General features: G+C 35.9%; 1 protein-coding gene across 1 annotated transcript in view; it reads left to right on the forward strand.

Annotated features, from left to right (window-relative positions):
- LOC129241814 (probable serine/threonine-protein kinase dyrk1) overlaps nucleotides 1–24,031 on the forward strand; it is a 109,666-nt gene that overhangs the window by 70,207 nt on the left and 15,428 nt on the right. The window contains 1 exon segment of the mRNA XM_054878331.1: nucleotides 20,351–20,673. Within this exon segment, the coding sequence (XP_054734306.1) occupies nucleotides 20,464–20,673 (210 nt within the window). The 5' untranslated portion in view covers nucleotides 20,351–20,463.

A 24,031-nucleotide genomic window follows, 5' to 3' on the forward strand; every position in this document is an offset into this window, starting at 1 on the left:
CTGTTAATGCGTTGCGTTAAATGGGTTTCTTTCAGTTCGTGAGGAACCTATGTATCGAGTCTTTGAACATAGCCAAGTTGTTTTAAGTGATTTTCAATGTACATATGTATGTGATACATGAAGCTTCTCTACAATCTCACGTGTTGTTCTGTGACGATCCGAATCGATTATTGCTTTGATTAGGGGGTCATCAACTTCAACTGGACGACCAGTTCTTTCATCTTTGAGTGAAAAATTACCAGAACGAAATTTGGCAAACCAATTTTGACACTGCCGTTCTTTTAAGGCTTCGTCACCATAAACAGCACATAGCTTTTTTATAAGCTTGCGATGCGGCTTTCCCTTTGCGAAATAAAAAAGCAAAATATGACGAAAATGTTCCTTTTGATTTTCCGTATTTGAACGAACGCCATACGAAAACTAGCCAATCGATCAAAAAACTTTTTTTACTGATTGACAGTTGAATTGCCAACTATCAAATAACAAAATATGTTTTACATTTGTACTACGTCTGCCAACTTAAAAATTCAACTGAAGCCATCTATGAGTGAAATCCGCATTTACTTAGTGGCCAAGCAACTTAGTGGCCAAAAGCAAATATTAGTATTTTGTAGGACAGTAGGACGATATTTTAAAACTTCACACAGTCTAATGAGGTTACTAAGTTTTCTGTTTCCTTAGTTGTAATCTTCTCCCACTTTGCAAAGCCACCTTACCTATTATTACTTGCTGTCGAATACGTTTTTCTAACAGATCCCACAGGCGCTCAATAGGAATGAGATCGAACGAATTTGCTTAACTATCTGCTATGTGGCTTGGATCGTAATCTTGTTGGAACCCAAAAGTTGTTGGTAAGCCAATATTTTCGGTACTCGGTTTGAAATTTCTTTTTAAAATGTTCGAAAACCCCCATCTATCCATCACCTATTCAATATACTCTCATATGTATTCCAATTGACCCACATTACTTAGCCCATGCAATCCTACACCAAAACTCCACAACCGCCGTGTTTGACTGTACCAACAAGATTTTGTTTCTTAAGAGCATTTTGCTGCTATATTTTATCCCAAATATACAAAATTGACTTTCGTTTGAAAAAAGGAGGCCTATTGGCCTATTTATATAATTATTAGCAAATCGTTCAAAAGGGAAACAAACGATTTTGTTGGAGCGACTCTACCATGGTATACAGCTTTATGTAAAACTTTTCTTGCAGTTTCCGCACAAATCTTTGTTTAATGTTTAGTTTACGTTTTCAATAATTTTTGATGACGTATTTCGAGGGTTACCCTTCCCCACATTGATTATCCCGCGTTTTTCTCGGAGCGGTAGTGTTCTTAGGCGCCATGACCTGGGCTTAGATGTTAAAATCTCAGTTTGCTTGTACTTGTTTGCTATGTGTTGAACAGAGAAATACGTACTCCCATTAGCTTTCCAATATTTCGACCGACAGATGGTTTAAGGAGTTCATAATTGTTGAAAACATTTCACTACTTCTCTAATACAATATGCATGTCAGTATGGCACCTCTATTCAAGTGTTAATATTCTATTATACTTGTTCTCTCTCTTTTGTTATTCATTCTTTTTGTGTACTTTTCTATTGACACATATTAAAAGTTATAATAGGTACTAAACGAGCGAGTCGGTCTTTTATTTCAAATCGGATATTTCAACTGCAATCTCAACAATAATGGATGACATCCATCTGATCCCACCAGATGCACACATAACCTTTGAAGCATGAATATTTTTTTTCGCTGCCGTCGGTCCTGGTTCACCTGGCGGGCTCCAACATTCTCGACGCCTAGGGTTATTATAATAGATCCACTTTTTCTTTTCTGTCGCTTAAGAATAATCTCATACGTCACCAAACGTCTCTCAATATCTCTCTCCTTCAGTTGATGTGGCACTCAGTTACCTGCTTTCTGGACCATTCCCATCACGTGCAAACGTTTACCGACGGTTGACCTGTCAACATCCAACTCTTTAGACATATCATCAAGGGTTCGATATGCATCTTCATCCAAAATTTGTTGTAGTTGAGTATCCTCGAATTTATTCGATGCCCCTTCGCAATCTTTGTCACTCACGTCGAAATTTCCACTTTAGAAACGTCGAAACCACTCGAAACAAGTTGTATTTGAAGGAGCGTGATTACTGTAAATATTGATCAATATGCGACACGTTTCAGCTGTACTTTTCTTTAAAAGGTAATAATGAAGCATAACTTCCCGCAAATGCTGTTTTTTCGGGACGAGCGTAGACATTTTTGACATCAGATACAAAAGGATCTTTACACTTTAAACAAATGTCAGTTACTGCGATCGAGACCTCCTGCAACTTATTATGAAAAGTTGGTGAACAATTTTCAAGAAACTGGTTTTGTCGAAGAGAGAAAAAGGACCAAAGGAGCTATTGCTGCTGTAGCGCAAAGTGTTGTTGAACAACCTTCAGCATCGATGTCTCGACGTTTTCAACAATTAGGCATTCATGAATCGAGTGTTAGGCGGATTTTGCCTGTATTTAAGTGATGCAATTTTTCACAAATTTGTAATTGTTAAGTGCCATATTTTGAATAAAAATAGTGAAACCTGAAAGGATGTAAATTTTTATGTTTTATCAAATAACATCTTGGCGCGTCTTTTTAAAGATCCTTTAGTTACTTGTTTAATTTGAATAAAAAATAAAAAAAATATTGTTAGTGGCCCAGCTAGCGAGAAAACATACATTTTACGATCATTTAATAACAAAACAAGGTGTAGTCAAAAGCGACGTCTTTGCTGACATTTGCAATGATGCCGACTTTCTTATTTATTCTACAAAACATAAGGAAAATTATATTGTACAAAAACCGTTTCTGTATTTCATTGAAAAGTATGAATAGTCATCACTGATCCTTGTGTCACTGAAAATTGTATTTGAATCATGCGATATATTTAGAAACATAATGCGAAGGCTAAAATAAGGACACCCCTAATTTGTAACTGAGTGTATACCTATGGCACCACTATTAAGAGGTTGAGAAGAGGTTGAAGAATGGTTAATCATTATACAAGTGCAATGAGTACAACAACGTCATCAAAACCAACAACCACAGCGATAACAAAAAACAAAAACAACTATATTCTTAATAGTGTAACTTTGCAGAAACTATCAAGTGAATATTAAGCAGTCGAGTAATGAACGGGTATATGAACCGAGTACAAAGCGCAATGCGTTAATTATTACAACTACAAAAATTGTAAACTGCTTTATAATTTAAAATCATGAACAGTATGCAACTGAAATCGCTCGTCTGAACTTTTGCAGTTAGGGTTTTTTTTATGCAAATGATGACTTGCATAATAATTGGCGCATACACTTCTTTTAGGTTTTTGGCCGAGCTCCTCCTCCTATTTGTGGTGTGGGTCTTGATGTTGTTCCACAAATGGGGAGACCTACAGTTTGAAGCCGACCTCGAACGCCAAATGGTTTTTTATGAGTAGCTTTTTCGTGGCAGAAATCCACTCGGATATTTGCCATTGGCTGTTGATTGGCGTTCGCTATTAAAAAACCCTTTTTTATTATTTGCTGTTCGTGCATGGAGATTCGAACCTACACACTGCCGAATGGTAATCACGCACCAGCCCATTCGGCTACGGCGGCGGTGGTGACTTAGCTTCTATTAAAATAAGTATTCATTAGACCTCACATACACATGCACATAGGTCTATACGGATATAAATGAATATGCAAAAGTAGCAGTTTCTGTAGTGCCAATAAGTTGTAACCAACTAAATTATTTATCCGCAATCACAATATGCTAAGAAGTAGCAACAACCACTGACACAAGTTTCCTAAATCGTAAGAGAAGGTACTAACAGCCAGAACTGAAGTGTTTTCATTACCATCAGAATATTGTGGCAGTAGTGGGACAGACATCCGATGTTGCTAATGAACTTGTTGTTGCTATCAATGCAGCAATGTATGTTTATTGGATATAGTCTCGCGCTGGCGACAACTGCAGTGATTGCAAGAACTGCAGAACAGAAGTATATATTAGTACATACCTACACTTAAAATATGCGCATATCCGCTACTTGTCGCACCCGCCAACACTGCTATCGTCGTCATCTGGCTCAATCAAAATGCAAGTGCTACGCTACTTTGGATGGAAGGCGGCGCATCCGTTTTTTGCATGGCTGGCCACACAAAGGGAAAACCTTAAATATTCATACATACATATGTGCACACATACCCTCCGAAGCAAGAATTTAGTTGAAGATGGACTAGCAATAATAGGAGATTAAAATAGCACAAATTTTGTGTTGTAACAAAGTTGCGTCCGTACGGCATTGCAACACCCCCCCGACAAAAAGTCTACAATACGTCGTAAAATGTGCAGTTACCGTTTCGTATTTGAAATTAAGTTTTTCGCCTTCAAACAGTGCTGCTGTCTCAACTAATTTTACACTGAATGATTTTATGTGAATAAGTTAGTTAAAATGTATGTGTGTACGCATATATGTATATACAAGAATTAGTTTGGCATATACTTATGTACATACTCGCACATATATTGATATATGGGGGAGCCATATCAAGTTATTAAAAAAATGGAATAATTGCTTCTGCAAAAGTGTAACTTTCCTCATCATTACAAATATATTTTCAACACTCCATGTTTCAAAAGAAGTATTATATAAAAAAAGTTAAACATGTTTCCTGGAACCATTAAAACAGCAGGATATCGAATTTTTTGTAAAGTTCGAAAAGTGGTGGTATACAGTGTGTCAAGAAGATGTTTTGACATACTAAAATATTCAAGTTATTTGCACTTAATTAACTAAAAACATCGCTTCTTATTGAATTTGGGGAACCTTTAAAAATTATTTTATTAACTTACATAGTTACAAGTACTTCGTAATTGTAAACTTTTTGAATCCACCAAAGCAAGCAAAAACAAAAATACGAAAACAAAAAATATGTTTCTCTCACCTGGTACGAAAGTGTTTTTAAATATCTATTTTTGGCATCGTTTGCTAATATGATTTGATATACCGTTATCTCACTGAGTCGTTACTCACGCGTTGGCCATCAATAAGGCATAAAGTGATCATAAGAGTGATTTGTTGATCAAAATATCAACTCGTACGTAAAGTATAAAATAATTAAGGGTGACTCAGTGGGTCTATTATAATCTTCCAATAGGAAAAATTGTGCAACAGTTATCAGAAATGTTTTGTTTAACCGGACAAACTATTAATAACATAATGAATCGTGCAAAAAATGAGAACAGGCTGGATCCAAAATCTGCCAGTGGTGGACCACGGAAAATATTTGACCACGTCGAACGTATTTTGTTACGAAAAGTAGCCACAAACTCGCAGATTTCCACAAGAACTTTTTGCTAGTGAGCTAAGAGATAAGTGTGGGATCGAAGTGTTTTATCCAAGTATTACGAATTATACTTAAGCAATTGCTCGAAAGAAGCCTTTGTTCTCTGCACAGCATATTGAAAGCGGTTATGATTCGTTAGAACGTACTTTGCTCAACCAGACAGCTACTGGGATGATGGGATATTCAGCGATGAGATTAAAGCCATGCTATATTACAACGAAGGACCTAAATCCACTGGAAAGGCGGAATATTATACCAGCAGTGGAATTTGACAAACTTTCAGTCATGGTGTGGGGATGTTGATCCATCAAGGGAATGGGTGATTTGGTGTTTATAGAAAATAAGATGGACGCAACAAAATTTGGTGTCGTTGTTGAAGAAAAACCTCAGTTTAAGTTCCACCAAGACGACGATCCAAAACACAAAGCTCATATGATCAGAATGTGGCTTATTTTGGGTTTCAGTAAAGTATTGGATGCATCAGCCAAAATCCCAGATATTAATCCAATCCATTCTATGGGCAAATCACATAGATGAGACGGTGGAGAACTTTCTGTGCGGCTGCCCCGCTTTCGCTCGAATCTGGCTTGAGGTCTTTGGAACTGAATGAAGAAGCAACCACAACCACCACAGGAACTACTCAGATTTCTTCGGAGGTCGAGTTGATTTAAAGAAAATTAAAAAGGGAATCCGAGTGCAGTACAATGGACTTAATTATGTCTGAGTATGTACAGCACTGTCTGTCCCGACAAAAAAAAAATCCAATAGAAAATTTGTGGCCAAATTTAAGGAAAAAAGTTGCAAAAAAAAAAACAGTCAAAAGATTGAGCAGAACTCAAAAACGTTATTTTAAAAAAATGACGCAGAATATCCCAGGACTATGATCTTCAAAAATTGATTTACTGACCGTCAATCGCGGGTAAATTACTGTCAAGCCATCCTCATTCTGAATATAGAAAGGACTATTTCGAGTCGAATATCATCATTAGCGATAAGGCGCATTTTCGTTTAAGCGAATACCTCAATCAGCAAAATCTTCATCTTTGGGGCAGTGAAAATCCGCGTAAAATGCATTCACTCATGTGATTCCATCCTCCATCCACTAAAAGTCACTGTGTGGTGCGGCATTCATGCGGGAGACCACAATGAATATTGTGAAGGAAGTGTTTCCTGTAATTGTAAAGGTCCAATTAAAGATTTCCATCATTCAAACTCGTGTTTTATTCAAAAACAAAATTGAGCAATGAATTTTGTGTATACTATATATACCTATATGTATGTACAATATATGAGGCCGCCGTAGCAGAATGGTTTGGTGCATGACTACGATTCGGAATTCACAGGGAGAACGTAGGTTCGAACCACGGGGAAACACCAAAATTAAGAAAAACATTTTTCTAATAGCGGTCGCCCCTCGTCAGGCAATGGCAAACCTCTGATTGTATTTCTGCCATGAAAAAGCTCCTCATAAAAATATCTGCCGTTCGGAGTCGGCTTGAAACTGTAGGACCCTCCATTTGTGGAACAACACCAAGACGCACACCGCAAATAGGAGGAGGAGCTCGGCCAAGCACCCAAAAAGGGTGTACGCGCCAATTATATATATACATATATATATATATTAGGGCGGGTCGATTTAAAAATCGCTCATTGCTCTAAATTCTGATGTCCCCCAATTTGGGTCGAACGAAAAATCTCACTTTGACCCATTTAGAGTGCTCCAATCGAGTCCAAATGTATGACCGACCCCCACTAACTTTGGACGGCCGATCCACCCATGCCAGTGGCACACCCCCTGGAACTCCCCTGGGGGATTCCCCATACAATCATTTCAAAATATCACCATTTTTGGCCTTTACATGAGACAAGAAACTAAAAAGTTCGACCCAAATTGGAGGACATCAGAATTCGTTTTAGAGGTATGGTTCCTTCGGCAAAGTTTCTTATTTTGATCCCTAGAATATGATTTTCACAGAGCAATGGGCGATTTTTTTGCCTCCCCTCAAATCGACCCGGCCTAATATATTCATATATATTATATACAGTCCAGTGCAAAAAAAACCGGACAGCTAATTTACCCTATTTAAATTTCTATAGCTTGAGTATAAAGTTTCTTGGCGGTAAGTAGCTTTTTTTGTGTATAAATAGAACAGTTTTGAATTAATTTGTATAATAATTTAACCAATAAGTGAAATAGTTGATACGTGGCAAGTGTTAATATCAAAAATATGCCAAGATCGAAGCAAATGGGAGCTGTCATTAATGGGTAAATTATTGCACTATCACAGCAAAAATTGTCCGTACGTCAAATTGCTGCTAAAGTAGGCTTCAGCAAATCATCTGTTGGCGATTTTTTAAAGAAATTTGCAGAAACGGCTTCAACGGAGCGAAAGAAAGGATCTGGACGACGAAAAAAGACGTCGCCTGCTGAAGACCGGATGATTAAGCGGATGTGTATCCAGGACCGTTTGTAATCTTCGGCAGACATCAGGAAGGAGTTCTTGGATGCAACTGGCGTCGAAATAGATTCATCTACTGTGCGTAGGAGATTGATAAATGCCGGTTTTGTAGGAAGACATCCCGCAAAAAAGCCGTTTTTGAACGAAAAACTGCGTCAAAAACGATACCGATGGGCCAAAACTCTTGAAAACTGGACTGTCGAGCACTGGAATAATGTGATTTTTTCGGATGAATCCAAGTTTAACCTCTTTGGATCGGATGGTATCCACCATGTGAGGCGCAGATCTGGCGAAAGATATAAAACTGGATGCATACTGCCTACTGTAAGACAGTCAGTTGGTAGAATGGTATGGGGCTGCTTCAGCTATGACGGAACGAAAGCACTGACTCTTATTGATGGTCGGGTGAACGGAGATGCTTACATTTCAATTTTAAATAGGCATTTAATACCTGTCATTGAGGAGCAGTATTCTCTAAGAACGGACGTTATATTTCAGGATGATTCTGCGCCATGCCACCGATCTCACAAAGTAAGTTATGATTTTTGTTAAATCTCTCGAGTGTTTTGTTTAAATGTCGAATCAAAAAACCAATGAGTTATTCCTTATTTGTTGCAGGTAAAAGAATTTATGGAAAAAAACGGAATTGTCCAATTGGAATGGCCGGGTAACAGTCCCGACCTAAACCCAATTGAGAACCTCTGGGCCATTGTAAAGAAGCAGGCAGCTGAAAAAAAGCCGAAGAACAAAACTGCCCTGGATAACATTATAATGGACATCTGGCACAACGATATTTCGGAGGAATTGTTGCAAACCCTGGTTACATCAATGCCGAGACGTATTAAAGCGGTAATTAAGGCGAAAGGCGGTGCGATCAAGTATTAAAACTTTAAATTATAACATTTATAATGAAATAATTAATTTTGTTTTGAATTCATTAGCTGTAAGATTATATAATAAGGATAAACTAATAATAAAACATTCGTTATTGACTATGCTAAAACAAATAAAGTATGAAAATATTAAAAACACGTATGAAATTTATTGATTTTATTTCATACTTTTGTATTAAAAACACAATGGAATATAACCACATTCAAACATATTTGATAAAATCCATACTACTTCAAAAAATGGAGTTTTCAGACTGTCCGGTTTTTTTTGCACAAGACTGTATATACATATAATTGGTGCTTGCACCATTTATTGGGTATTTGACCGATCTCCTCCTTCAATTTGTGGTGTGTGTTTTGATGGGCCGTACAGTTCTACATTGCCTTCGAACGGCAGATAGCTTTTTATGAGGAATTTTTGTCATAGCAGAAATACATCGAGAGGTTTGACGACCAAATAGCGCCATTAAAAAATATCTTTCCTACGATTTGGTGTTTCACGACGGGGTTTCGAACAAGTACATTACACTAACCAATCCACTCGCAGCAGAGTTTCCCGAATCTGTTTGAGAAATATTTTATGGTATTACCCCACAACAAAAATACATGGCACCTACTTTTAATTTACCCATTTGGCGTGGGGTAGCGGAACCGCAAAGGACTTCTGGAGAAACGGGCACCACACAAACAGCGGTAACTTTTACAATTATTAGTTTTTTTTTTTAATTTTGCTAAAGTCAAGTCGAAACATGATGTATTAATGCCATGTTTCTATTTTTATAAAATAAAGCAAATTACTAGCTAAAAAATGATTGAAAATCATCATTTTTTCGGGCTTCTGACTACCTCTAACCCCTTAAGAATACGTTACATATAAGTACATACCTGCTTTTAATTTATATATAACTGTGGGCAAATATTATTTGAAAAATAAATGGAAGCTGCTGATTTTCTACATGCAAATTTACTTCGAGAGCGCCTTCCGGAATGGTTTCATATCAAAAATGCCAAATGTCAAATTAGCGTTGGCGTTGCAAACATTTATCATCTTTATAGAAATATATTTTGAACTTCATTTTGGAGTGTAATATTTTTCATATTTGCGTTTAATACCAACTGAATATTCAGCGTCGAAACACCTTGCGCGTCTCCACGAAGTCATTAGCTAAATACTTCTGTTCGCAACTGAACGCCATCAACAAGTAATTAATTTGAACCGAAATTTGAACTCGTGTCATGTGGTACTCGCTTTAAGTGCTATTCAATTGTTTCCAAATAAACAATTACAGTACAATATCACACGGTAGATCAGAATATTTAAGAATAAAATGACCCCTTCAATTGACCCATAGAGTTGTGAAGCTCATTGCTTTGTTGCTAATTACCAAAAATAATAAAAATATATATCTCTGCAATTATGCCAGCGCATCGCCTTATTTGAATGTTCAATCGCAATTGACCTTCACACGCAGCACCTTTAATGATGGCACTTTTGACTAGCTTTTGGCAAATGATAACGCACAACTTATGGAGAGGCCTCCAAAAAATACACAAAATATTTATAAATGATACGATAATAAGTTTAAAAAGAGTTTAAGCTGCTGGTCATAATTACAAGCGAAATTCACACGGCATCATCTTACCGTCAAACAAAAATGATATTAATTACACATGTGAGTGTGACTGCGATCTTACGCAAGTAGATGAGGGCGAAAGAGTGTGACTTAATAATCACTAACTGCATGCCCAACGACTGCGTGGACGAGCGTTTTTGCGCATATCATACTTAGAGTAAGGCTTGTGTTCGATACACACTACCTACAGGCAGGCAAAATCAAAACAACGACCGTCGGAGGCTGCATAAAACTGTAGGGCACGCAAAAGACGATAATGAAAAGGCTTGGCCTAAACACATTTCAAAGACGTATGGTTAGTATATTATTGGTGCAATACTCAACGACTTGAATGATGCAGCTTTTTCCAAAGACGCTACACGCGTTTTAGTAATTTGCGAACCCCTGAAGAAATTTTTTATAATAGCAATTTAGACACTCGTAAAAAAGCATTGTATGCATATCAAATAATCCATTTCAAAGTTTTGACAACATGCCCTTGGCAGTTTTACTGTATGCACATATGTATGCATGTATGCACACATGTGTGTAGGTGAGGCGCATATCCATTTTTTTGGCGTAGGAGTGGCGTTTTTGTATTTTTTTTTTTTGCGGGTCATCGCACTAAATTACATATAATATTACTGCTCTGCTTTTCTAAATTTATATACTCGCACTTGTGGATCTACCGGTACCATTCAGCAGTACTTTGTTTGACTGTCGTGCCCAATATACGGGTATAAGTACTATAATTCTGCGACTAATAGTATGAATAATACGACTAATAAGAGTTTTGCGAGAATACCAAATTTCGATTTGTCAACGTTAGGTATCTTCTCTTAATGACGTTGTAAACGAATTTAAAGTCAACGAAGGAATTATTGTAGTTCATTATTATATGTTGTCGTAGTCTTCAAATTAAATTAATCTTTTATTCTCGTTAGTTGCTACGGGAACAGTTGCAAGATCGTGTATAAATTACGTATTTTTCAGAGTTCCGTAGTTTTGGATAGTTATATGTGCGGGGTTTTCATTGGTTATGGTCATGGTTATGGGGCATCGTCGAAACACAATTAGAGAAGTTGCTGAGGGTGTTGGCATATCGATTGGCTGATGCCATGCAATTTTTTCGGAAATTTTTCGCATGATGCGTGTGATAGCGAAGTCCCTTCCAAAATTGCTGAATTTTGTCCAAAAACAACGTCACATGAGTATTGCCCAGGAATTGTTGAACGTCATTAACGATGATCCAGATTTGCTTAAAAGGGTCATAACTTGTGACAAATCATGGGTATATGGTTACGACATCGAAACCAAAGCCCAATCGTCCCAATGGAAGGGTCCAGGAGAGCCAGGAGTCGATAGCCGAAAATCGCCGAACACGCAAAACACTTGTCTTATTTATGTCTCTCACATGCTACACTGCTAAAGCTATATTGCTAAGCCGTGAACATAACTTCGAGACGAATGACCAATATAAAAAAAATAATAATCGAACGTTGAATGTACGTAGCGCGCGAAATTTGAAAATTCACCTTATTTTTTCATCAAACCTCGCATATAAGATGGTTTATTTACGAATGGAATCAGTACTTGAAACATGTATGAGTATATACTCTGTACCGAGGTCAACGGAGCCGTAGCGTTGCTAGCATTCGATAGTGCCTAGTTTTAATACCACTTGTGGGAATGAAACACCAAAATGATAAGAAAGTTTTCTTCTAATAGCGGTCGCCCCTAGGCAGACAATGTCAAACCTCTGAGTATATTTTTGTCACGAAAAGGTTCGTCATAAAACTATATGCTGTTCGGAGGCGACAAAAAAGTGTATGTCCCTCCATTCGTGGAAAAATTCATGCCGTACACCACAAATACGAGGTGGAGCTCGATGAAATGCCCAAAACGGGTGTATAAGCTCCAATAATGTATGCATGTTATATAGAAATATGTATTTAAAGGGTCTTCCAAAAATAACGCCTAGATGTCAGTAGTGAATAATTCCTAGACGTTGCCTTTTTTTATGTCATCTTTGACATTTGTCAACGCGTTAAAATTATTGAAACTTTTTATAAAAATGGTCGATCTGTTAGAAAAACATATCGCAAATTACACATTATGTTCTTTTTATGTTTAAAAGAAAGTACTCACGCCCCCTTATTCAATTGTCCTTAAATACTTCACATCCCAAATCACATACGTGCTGAATTGAGAACAAAATTGGCGAAGTATTAAAGTTTCTTGTGTGTCTATGGAAAGCAAAGAGCTTTGATAAATCGAGCCATTAATAAATATTTCAAACACACAACCAGTTTCCTGCACCATTTTCTACAAAAATAATAGCAATAAAGAAATTTTTTATAAATATATTCTATATACCTATGTAAAATCCAATTGGGGGCGTAAGAACGATTTTCGGAAATATGCTGTTCAGAGTATAATCTACAGTGATATAAAGCATTTTCCTTTCTCATTTATACATACATAAGAAGTTGAATATTTTTTCATCTTATCAGTTTGCTTCAAAATCATTTTTCTTTAAAACTCGATCATATGAAAAATTAAAGATGCATTTGTATACAAGGAGAAGGCCAAAATTAATAAGACTGAGCTAAAATAGAAACGACAAAAGCTTTGTTGTGATAACTTCGAGTTTATTTATTCCAAATAGTCCCTCTGGCTTCGATGCACTGTTTTGCGCGATCTAAAAGCTATTCGAAAGAGTGTTTCAGGTCATTGACCGAGATGTCCTTCAGGATGTCGGTACAAGTCTTTTGGATGGCCTCCACCGACGCAAAACGTTTTCCTTTCATGGCCAAATGCAAGTTTACGAACCCCGATTCCATGAAAAATTAAAGATGTATTTTTATTTAAATAATATACAATATGCGATACTTGTACGAGGAGAACACAAACTTTACCTGGCCATAACCTCCTAGATCCTGGTCTGGAAATGATGGCATACCCAATGAACTGCTCATTATTCATATTTACCAAAACGATATTGATTACAGCCTTCAGCGGAGAAAGGGTGTTGTGAGGATGCGTATTGGTTTCATGCTCAACTAAGCCCCATACAGTAGTCCAGGCGATTACGGTTATGTGTAAAACCCATTTGCCCCACCACTAATAGGATGAGGAGCTCGACGAAACACCTAACAGATAAGCGCACGCCGGTTATTTATTTATTTTTTTTATTATCCTTACTTATGTGACTAACTGTATGTTCATAGCTTTTCTTTTACATTTTTTTTATGTAGGGCCCCTTGCGTATAATTTACAAAACAAACAAACGAATGATAACCTTTTCCAAGGGATTCCCTGAGATGAAAAATGCTGGAAAAAAAATATATTTTTTTTAAATTAGATACAATCTCATAATATTTGTTATCTACCAAAACCAATGTGCAAACCCGCAACTTATTTGTTAGGTTTTTAGCCAGATTAACCATTGCGACGGTCAGTTATTGCCAATATCCAAGTACCACGATATTACTCTATCTGCTTTCATTGAAATTACTTGTGTGTGCTTAAAATTTTACAGCTTTCTGTTTGGATTTTGATATTTTTTTACTTTGCTTTGTTTTTACTTTTGTTTTTGTTTTGATTCAAAGTTTTGTGAACGCTACCAGTGGTTTTTCTTACGCGCATTTTAAAATTGTAAACAAAACCGTGTCTCAATGGCTTTGTTTTTGTTGGTGGAAGCTTAGCTGCACAGCAGTGCACTGAATATTTTTTTTCCAGCATTCGTGTTGAAATTAATTCGATTTCTGTACAAACTCTACATTTAGGGATTTTCTCACAGCAACTACTCTGCAGACTCCGACAATGCTGCCACGATTCTCAACGTCAGTGAAGCCGAATGGAAAAACTCTTCGAAGGTGAACTAGAATTGAGTGCGATTGCGTGATCCGGTGTAACGCTAAACGCTTGCTGCTGTGAGAGTACCTCAAAAGAGTTGCATTTTCTTTTGGTTTTATTTTTAAGTGGATAAACTAAATCATCAATATTTGGAGAAAATGTTTGTCTTTCTGATTGCCTATATGGTTAAATACTTTATACGCTAATGGCTACAAATTATATTTGTATCCCTTGTAAATTATACTTGGCGGCTACCGTGGCAGTGTGGGTTTGTGATGACTATCATTCGGTTAGTTCTTGTTCGAAGTCTACTGTGGTAATGAAACATCAGATTTTGTTATAATTGCGGTAATATCTCTTAAGAGCAACTTAAACCTCCAAAAGGGGTTATTCTTCAAATTTTCTATTAAAAGAAGAAGAAGCACGGCTTAATAAAGAATATATCTCTAATAATAAGAAGCTATTTGTTTTGCAGTTGGCTGGGGTCGTGTGATTTCATCTTTTTTCAAAGATTGTCAAAAAGAAAGGAATGGGGTATGAAATTAAATATGACATTAATTTTCTTTTCCAACGTATTGTACACTTCTCAGATCTTTCCAAAATGTTCTTTATGCATACCATAAATACATTCAAAATAGGCTGAAATAGTCGACTGCATGTCATTAGTCAGGATATTTTTTTCCTGGAAGTTCTGCATTATAATTTTTGATGTTAAATAAAAGCTTCACGGAATAAATCTGACCATATGGAGATTGGTTAGGTAATACTATCGCAGTATGGCATTTGTGAACGGGCCCAGTGTCATGCAAAAGATTAATATCTCCAGTCCGTTTTCCTCTTCTTTATTCCTTAATGGTGGCTTTTAGTTTTTCGTGCAGCAAAGTGGATTCTGAGTAGCAAAAACTAGTATCTTCTATCCAGATGGTTGTGATATCTAAGCGGAGTTGCAGAATTTTTCCCAACGTCCTTATCTCATATGCAGCAATAACCTAGTTGATAAAGTCACCTCTCATTATACACATCCAAAAACTTCTCTCTAGAATTCCCTACGGGTTGTTGCTTTTGAGGAAGTGTGAACAAATACAGTACTCCCCTTACGCTGACCTTAAGCAGACTAAGCTTACTATAGAGGTTGTTTAACAATATCTGAGGACATCGCCTCAACAGGCTGGTCCAAGTACTGACCGAATTCAATTAACTCTCTATTGTGACAGTTACAAATAATAGAGATCTATGGATGTTTAGAGAGATATGTGAGATCTGTGGATGTCTAGAGAAATATGTGGAACTTTTTCTAGCTCAGCGGGACTTAATTACAATAAGAAATTTTTTTTTTTCATAATTGATGTTTTCTTTTCGATAGATTTCTTTACTTGGCGGTATCAAATTGAATGAAATTTAGAATTTATAGTATTGGGTCCCATGTAGTGCTAACTATATAAAAAATTTCAACACCAACCCCACCGTTTCTTATACTTTTTACTATCCCTCTTAAATTGGTAAAGTTAAATAAAAACTGACTAAAATACAAAAACCGAATTGATTCAAAATACGGATGTATCGAGCTTTGAAGGAGTTTCTTCGAAAAGTTCTCCATTAAGCCCAAATTCAGGCAACATTTACTCCCATAACTAAGCGGCAATTCTCACTCGACTGCAGTGGAATACTTTAATATTAGGCTCCTTTCGGTTCCTAGTCACAGGGACATTGAGGGATACTGCTGCACGGATGAGCTAGCTAAGCAGGAGGCATTCAAGATGGTTTTCCCGTGAAATGGGAGCATTGGAGTTCCCTCGAAAATCTGTAGTCTACTCCTGGAAAAATGGGCTTCGCGTCAACTTAGCGATCGTGCACAAACGTGCAAAATCGCGAGATCCTTCAGGCCACGGGTAGATCGGAGGCACTTGAAGGAACTTCTAAGGCTAACAAAGCTGCAGCACAATATTGCGGGTATCCTTACCGGACATTACCACTTAGGTGGGACTTGGTATTGCTTCCAGTTCCTTCTGCGGCAGCTGTCTGGAGACAATTCACCTTGTTTCACCACCTTCTTCTCCGCTGTTCTCTTTTCGCTTGGCTGAGAAGCAGACACCTTGGTTCTCACTTTTTTCTACACTTGCGAATATTAGCAGGTTTAGATATCACACATCTGATGAGATTCACCAGCTGCTTCGTTCAGTCGTCATCTTCCCCCCAAAATCAATAATGCTTCAAACATGTAGAATGCTGCCTACATTCACAAAAAAACACACAATTCATCATTTTCAAAAAAGTTTTGTTAGGCTTCAAATAAAATTAAGATCTTTAGACAAAAAAACCCCATTTAACTTAAAAAAAAAAAAAAAAAAAAAAACAAAAAAAAACATTAATAAACACCTTTGTTAATTTTTTCCATATTATTCTAACGGCGGCCGCTGCAGCAGAATGGGTTGCTGCGTGACTACCATTCGGAGCTCAGAGAGATCGTAGGTTCGAATCTCGGTGAAACGCGAGAAAGGTCGTCCCTCGGCAGGCAATTCCAATCCTCCGAGGGTATTTCTGCCATGAAAAGGGAAGTAGCTCGGCCAAACACCCAGAAAGGGTTAAAGCGCCAATTATATATATATATATATACTAGCAAACCCAGCCCCCTTCGCTGGGCACACTGAAATAGAATAGATATGGTTTAGAACAGAAAAGATATGATTTTCATATTATTTATTTCTTTATTCTTTATTCAAGCGCTTTGGCGTAAACAATATTTTTTGTTTTTCTATTTGTTTTTAAGTAAATATAAAATATAAATTGAAAATCAGGAAAAAAGAAGATTGTTTTTAAATTTCAAATCAACGCAAATGAATAGCTAAGAAACAATCGTCTTTTTTCCTGATCATCCATGAATTTTTCGTTTCAATTTATATGTTTTATTAAGCATTGGTGCTTTTTTAACCATTATCCATTTATATTTTTCAAAAAAAAAAAACGAAACAAATTTTTTTTTCCACGAACACATAGTTTCATTCGGATTTCACATTAAATTCTCAAATTTCGTAAGAAATTATTCACTGTTCCAAAATCCACTCCAAAAAAAATCACAAACAATTTTTACATGTTGCACTTACGTTTTTTCCTTATGGCATCCAAATCAGAAAGAAATATTGACACATTGTAACTCACACTGTCAATTTGGCAGTTCAGTTCCGCCCCAAGCGTTAAAAAAGTAAGCGACATTATGGCTGGTTCAAAAGAACGCTTTACCCGTTGCCAGTGCTCCGAATTACAACCAAACTTTAGGAAACCCATTTTCAATACCTCCTTAACAATGTGTGTAAGTTTGGTTTAATTCGGTGCAAAGACACGGCGGGTCCACGTTTTGGCGTATATTTCGAGACCCTAGTCATCAATAGGTATGAAAATTACCCCGTATTAAAGCACTTATCAACAGCTTTCATTTGATACCCATAATGTACATACACAACCAAAGGTTAACCGGATCCACGTTTTGACCTATATCTCGAGACCCCAGTCACGGAGCGGCATGAAAAATACTCTGTACTAAAGCATTCACCAACAGCTTCAATTTGATATCCATATTGTACAAACACATTCTAGGGTCCACGTTTTGGTCTCTATCTGGAGACCCTAGTCACGGAGCGGCATGAAAAATACTCTGGACTAAAGTATTCACCAGCAGCTTCCATTTCATACCCATATTGTACATACACATCCGAAGGTTACCCGGGTTCACGTTTTGACCTATATCTCAAGCCCTATTTCCAAAATAAAATATAATCCATGTTACTCGTGGATGATGTAGCTTTCGAATGGTGAAAGAATTTTTAAAATCGGTCCAGTAGTTTTTGAGCCTATTCGTTACAAACAAACAAACAAAGTTTTCCTCTTTATAATATTAGTATAGATATATATACATATATATGTATGTATATATTCTAAAACTGTAAGAAGCGAAAATTAAACTAATATAAAATATTTCTGATGCATACTTTTCCTTCATAGGAGAACCGGTACTTTATATAGGGCTGGGCAACGTTATCATGAATTAAAAGCGTTTTGAATTTAAAAGCGATCCGTTTTATTGGGTTGCTCGATTTTTTTATCCAAAATTGTTTAATTTATTGAGTATGAGAAAAATGTGACATTTGATACAAATATGTATTTGTATTATTGTATTATTTGCCGACGAATATTTTATATGATGCTCTATATTTTATAGCATTGCCGATGTGCGTGGTTTATTTATATAAAATATAAAAAGCCCATTCAACAGAGATGTTTTTCTGTAATTTAGGTTTTGTGTTTTTTGTAATGTAACACCATTTTTGCATTGTTCGGTTTCCCAATACAATATTCAGTTCATTCCTTAAGCCTTTCGGTTTACTTTATTCAGTCAATTACCTAAACGAAGTTTTTCAATATCATTAAGTATCATTGTCAAATTTCTTGCTGAGTGCCAATGATTGAAATCCCCAGTGAGAGAAGTTTTTTTGAATTCTGAACCAATGCAAAATGTGCAGGGTAGTTGTTTTGGCTTATTTTTTTCTTGTTGGTTTTGCATTGTTGATTGTCGGTTGTCTTTTGCTTTTTGCTGTGGTTGCCACTGTAGTACTATAGTGTTCGCATCTAACAGAGCGCCAAAGCGGAGTTCAACGATTGCCTTTTCAAGCACATTTGTGTTTGGTTTTGAGTTTTGAGTTTTTCCATATATTTTTTTTTATTTAGTTTGAATTTGATTTTGTTTTTGCCGCTTCTGCATTTTTAGCTGTTGTTAGTTGTGCTTCAGCTGCTCTTGTGACTTTGTGGATGTTGGCGATGATGATGCTTTTTGGATTTTGCACACTCATCGCTCAAAGCGCATCGTTTGGTGTTGTACATTTGGCGGCTATGGTGAACATATTGGAGGTATAAAATAAAATTGTTTGCACGATTTTTTTAACTTTCGCATCTCGACTAGCGGCAGAGTCGCACGTGCAAACGCGCATTCGTCTATTTCCCTCTTTGACACAGTCGCGATAATTACAAGTGTAGGCGTGTTAATTGGAATGTGCGTATAACCAAAAAATTTTATACATTATTTTATTACGTGAATATAAAATAGATTTGTGAATAAAACATTGCTAATATAAAAATCAACTTATTGGTGGGAAAAGTTGAACGGAATAAAATTTTCCTTGCGCCTGAAATGTACAAGATAAACAATCATTCGAAAATATTGAAAAACTGACAAAACTATGTGATCATACTTATTTGAAACTAAATGGATATAAAACTATAAAGAATTATTGAGCATTAACAAAGAAAAATTAGCAAATATTTAATAAAAATTAACGTTAAGTGTAGAAATTGTTTTTCCAAAAAAAATCAAGCCAACTATATCGTAAAAGAGCTTCAATGTTATTTAAATAATCGTATATTTAAAATTTAGTTTTTTATGAATTATGTGTAGTCGAGTGTGTTTATGGAAAAAACTCTTTGTATATGTATTATAAATCGAATTTTCAAATGAAAGTAAAAAGTTCTCAATGCGTTCCGCTTTATTTAGAGCGATGCAATTACTATATCTATAACTGTTCTTATGCAAATTTAATTTTAAATTCCTCGGCAATGGAACAAGTGGTCACATACTAGACGAGCCCGGTTAGGCGAGTTCATGATTTTAACAACATTTTGGACGATTGACCTACCTGAACGGATTCATTGGAGTCATCGCCCGCTCCGTCTTTTCATATTGTCCGTAGCGGTACTGAAGAATGTATCTAGTTCTCGTTTTGTTTTTTTTAATCTCAATTTTGGAACTTTAACACAGAACAGCGCAAACTCTTTTTTATGGCCCGTTGTAAGGTACGCGTTCTAAAATATGATATGACTCACTACAGGCATCTAGCGGAAAACATTGAGAATTTTTCACTTCAGCCGATAATTATTTTTAGAATTCGTTACCATTTATCGTTTTTAATATAAAATTCCAGTTCTAAAGTATAGATTTACTAATTTTTTTGTTTTGTTAATTTTTGAATTGATTTTTTTCGCGCTTCTCTGAGACTGAAGTAAACTCCCGACTATTTATTGCAGTGTTTTTGCAATTTGTATGCATGCATAAACCGTGTCTTATTTTTGCTTCTCATTTTCCATGTTCTGGTCGTTGTAGATAAGTGAATCTCATTCAAAATAAATTACGTATACGCTCCACGGTACATTTTCCGTAGTTGAAATATTGTATATATGCATGGTCATACATACACACTACATGCCAACAGTACTATGGCTATGAAAACAAAATCAACAATGGCAACAATAAAGATGACTCAAAAACAACAACATTCACAACAAGAAAAACAACAACAAAACTCCAGTAATTCACATCGACGGCATCTTCATTTGGAATCGTCTCTGCCGCAGCTCCAAACCGTTGCAATATCAACTTTTGTTATAATTTTTGGATTACTTTGTGCTGCGATTTGTGTCAGTGGGGTAAGTGTACTTCAAATAACGGAGCAAATATATATGTACATACACATGTACAATCTATACATCCGTAACCACATATAAACTTACTTATATACTGTATTACTTATTGCATGGGACTGCTCTTGCTGCCCTACGCTTTTGTTAATTCTGCACACTATGCGGCTGGTGGCTTCGTCGTGCATTCGTGTGAAAGTGAAGGCGCGCATCTACCACAAATTCAGTTCCAAAAGATTCAAACGATCAGTGCATCACAATCACATCAATTCCACATCAACTTTTTGCAATCATCTGCTCTGCGCCTATCAATCCCTTTGTGATGCTTTTATTTATATGTATGTGCACTTGTATACATATATATGGTACATAAGTAACTGGGTCTGCAAACGTCATCTGGCTGTGTGTGTGGTGTTGTGCGCTCGTTTCTATTTGCCAATCACCTCTTAATTTTGATTGTAAAGATTCACTTTTTTATTCCTCCGTGCAACTCCAATTTAGCGCAATTGATCGAATGAGCGACCAGCATTCACGATTTCAATTTGATTGTGTATGTGATCATTGTGTATCAAGCATTTCCTCCGCTACGAAAATAACAAGCAATACCCGTATATGAAACGATGAGCACTTGTAGTTTGCTTCATGCAATTCGATTCTATTGTGATGTCTGCGGTCTGGTGAAGGCCATTTAATAAATTATCTAACAATTTTATCTATCTTTAATGACACTCTATATGCTTTTTTACTTGGTGTCGATAACTAATTTATCACTTAAAATTAAAAACTCTTTAAGCGAACTTTTATGTAGTCTCATAAAAGTCACAAAATATTTAACTAAATAAATTACTTAAGCTCTGAGTTTTATTATTATTCCTTTTTAATATCATGCTCTTTATACGAGTATAACTAGGACGTTCAATCACATTCCGATTACAGAAGTCTGCATAACCCTAGATTGATAGAACAAGTTTGTTCTTCCATTGCCATGACAGAAGCCATCTGCCAAACAGTTATTACGAATTTTTATTAAAATTAATTAATTTATATATAATATGTACGTATGTGTGTCAGTACAAATGTACGTATACAGATTATTGCATACGTTATGGTGTTTTCACTGCTTACTAAGAGGGGCGCTGCAAATCTGAATGCGATGCGCAATTTTTTATTATTTTCCGAGGATGGCAAGCTAGTAATAGGTATAAACGGAGTGTTTAAAAATTTTAATTACCTAAATCTAAGATAAATATAAACATCTATTTTTAACGTTTTTGTATTGTTTTCGCAGTTTGACTGATTTCACATAGCTTCTTACACACGTGTTCGCCTGTAATTAATTACCGCTCATAGTAAAATACTTTATCTTATATTGCATTTCTAAAGCTGACAATAAAAAGTAGCAAACTAAGAAGAATAAAATAATATAATTTCTTTGGCTTTATTGTTTAGAGAGCTTCATCTAGGGCTCAGCTGCTCGAGTGTCTTATTGTACTCCCTTTGATGAGTTTCTTATACTTTGTTAGTATAATTAATTATTTAAAAATGTATCCAATATTCACTCGCAAACTGTATGCACTATTTAGGTCCCCAGCTCATTTGAAATGGTGTTTTTTGGGTGTTTGTATGTTGATTGTTTTTTTCAGTACTTGGTATTATTGTTTTTTGGCTATACGAGGTTCGTTCAAATAGTTGTTAGCCTTCAAAAAATAATCTTCCAAAAAAAGGTATGTCGCTGACTCACAGGTGTCTGAAATCAAAAAGACAAAAAGGTTCTTGTTCAGTATGAATGTTGTTATCGTGTGGATTACGATCTTTGAAAAAAATAAAATTTGACAAAATGGCGGACGTTCAAAGTTGAAAAACCGTTTTTTGACCCTTTTTTGGTAGTAGCTCACACGATAACGACATCAATTATATGTCATTTAAATTTTATTTCATCAAAATCGGTTTATCTGTGTCCATTGTCCATGTGAAGCAATTTTTTGAAGGCAGACCTCTTTTTGAACGAACAGTGTATGGTCAAAAAAGTTTTGATTTTTTAATAAAACATCAGAAAATGAAATACTCAAAACAAAAATAAAAAATCTTTTTTCGTTTCCGTTTTACACGCCTTTGAAGAAACAACCCAAAAACTCCATTTCAAATGAGGTGAAGGCCTTTAGGGACATTGAAAATAAATTGCAAGTACTATAAGCACTAATTTCAGTTACGAATAATGATGGAAAATAATATAAAAGTACTTATCCTCATGAAAGAAATACTAAAGCACTGAAACCAGTTCACTTAGCTGTCAGCTGCAGTCCAGAATAAACCTCTATTACAGCTGAATATATTTCAGGCAATATACTCTCGACGTCGTCTTGTGTCGTACATCCTACTTTAATTCGTTCTTCCATATCCACTGAAAACAATACTTGGAATAATAAAATTATTTTTTATATTGTTTTAAAAAAATCTTTATGTAACCATCTTCAACATCTATCACAGGTTTCTACTTCTATTTTATGTAAAAATGATATGAGTATTTACCAATTTTTACAAAACTTTCCTAAATTGTCGGGTATTTAACCGCCATTAACTAGAAAATATAATTTAATTTTTGTAGGAGTGAAATTGAAGCATACCAGAATTTTTAGAATCTATTCCTACAGTAATTTTATGAAGGAATGGCGGCAATTTTGAACGAAATTAAACTAAAAAAAACTACATTGTATATAAATAAATACAAAATTCTTTCATATATCAAATTACTAGGTTGTTCTATAAGTTTTGCGGTTCGATAAGAGGACGTTGCTTCAATTCAATCTGTCAATTCATTCTTAGTTTACGAACTATTTAGTATCGGCGTGTCACAGTATTTTCTACAATGGAAAAAATCAAGTATCGTGCAGTGATTGAAATTTTATTTTTAGTTCAATCCTTCCAAGCAAAAGAAACTTATGAAGGAATGTTGAAAGTGAATAAGAACTTTTCGCCATCAATTAGTGCAGTAGAAAGATGGGTTTCTGAGTTTAAGTGTGGTCGTAGAAGCCTTGAAGACGATCCACGTCAAGGACGTCCAAAACGAGCTGCAACACCCGAAATTATAGAAAAAATACAGGATACCGTATTGGAAAATCATCGAGTGACTGAAAGAGATTTAGTAGAATCCCTGGGCATCTCATTGTGCAGTGTAAGAAATATTCTGACTGAAGTATTAGAGGTCAGAAAGCGGTGTGCACAATGGGTGCCGCATTCGCTAAAAAATACGTTCGAATGCGGTTTTAAGTAAATTTCAACTCGTTGTCTTGAATTTGTGCGATTTTTGAAATTACGTAACGTATCCCTACTATTTAAGGCAAGTAAAGTATTTTTAATGCGAATTTTT

The sequence above is a fragment of the Anastrepha obliqua genome, chromosome 3 (assembly GCF_027943255.1).
Source record: "Anastrepha obliqua isolate idAnaObli1 chromosome 3, idAnaObli1_1.0, whole genome shotgun sequence".
Taxonomy (NCBI): domain Eukaryota; kingdom Metazoa; phylum Arthropoda; class Insecta; order Diptera; family Tephritidae; genus Anastrepha; species Anastrepha obliqua.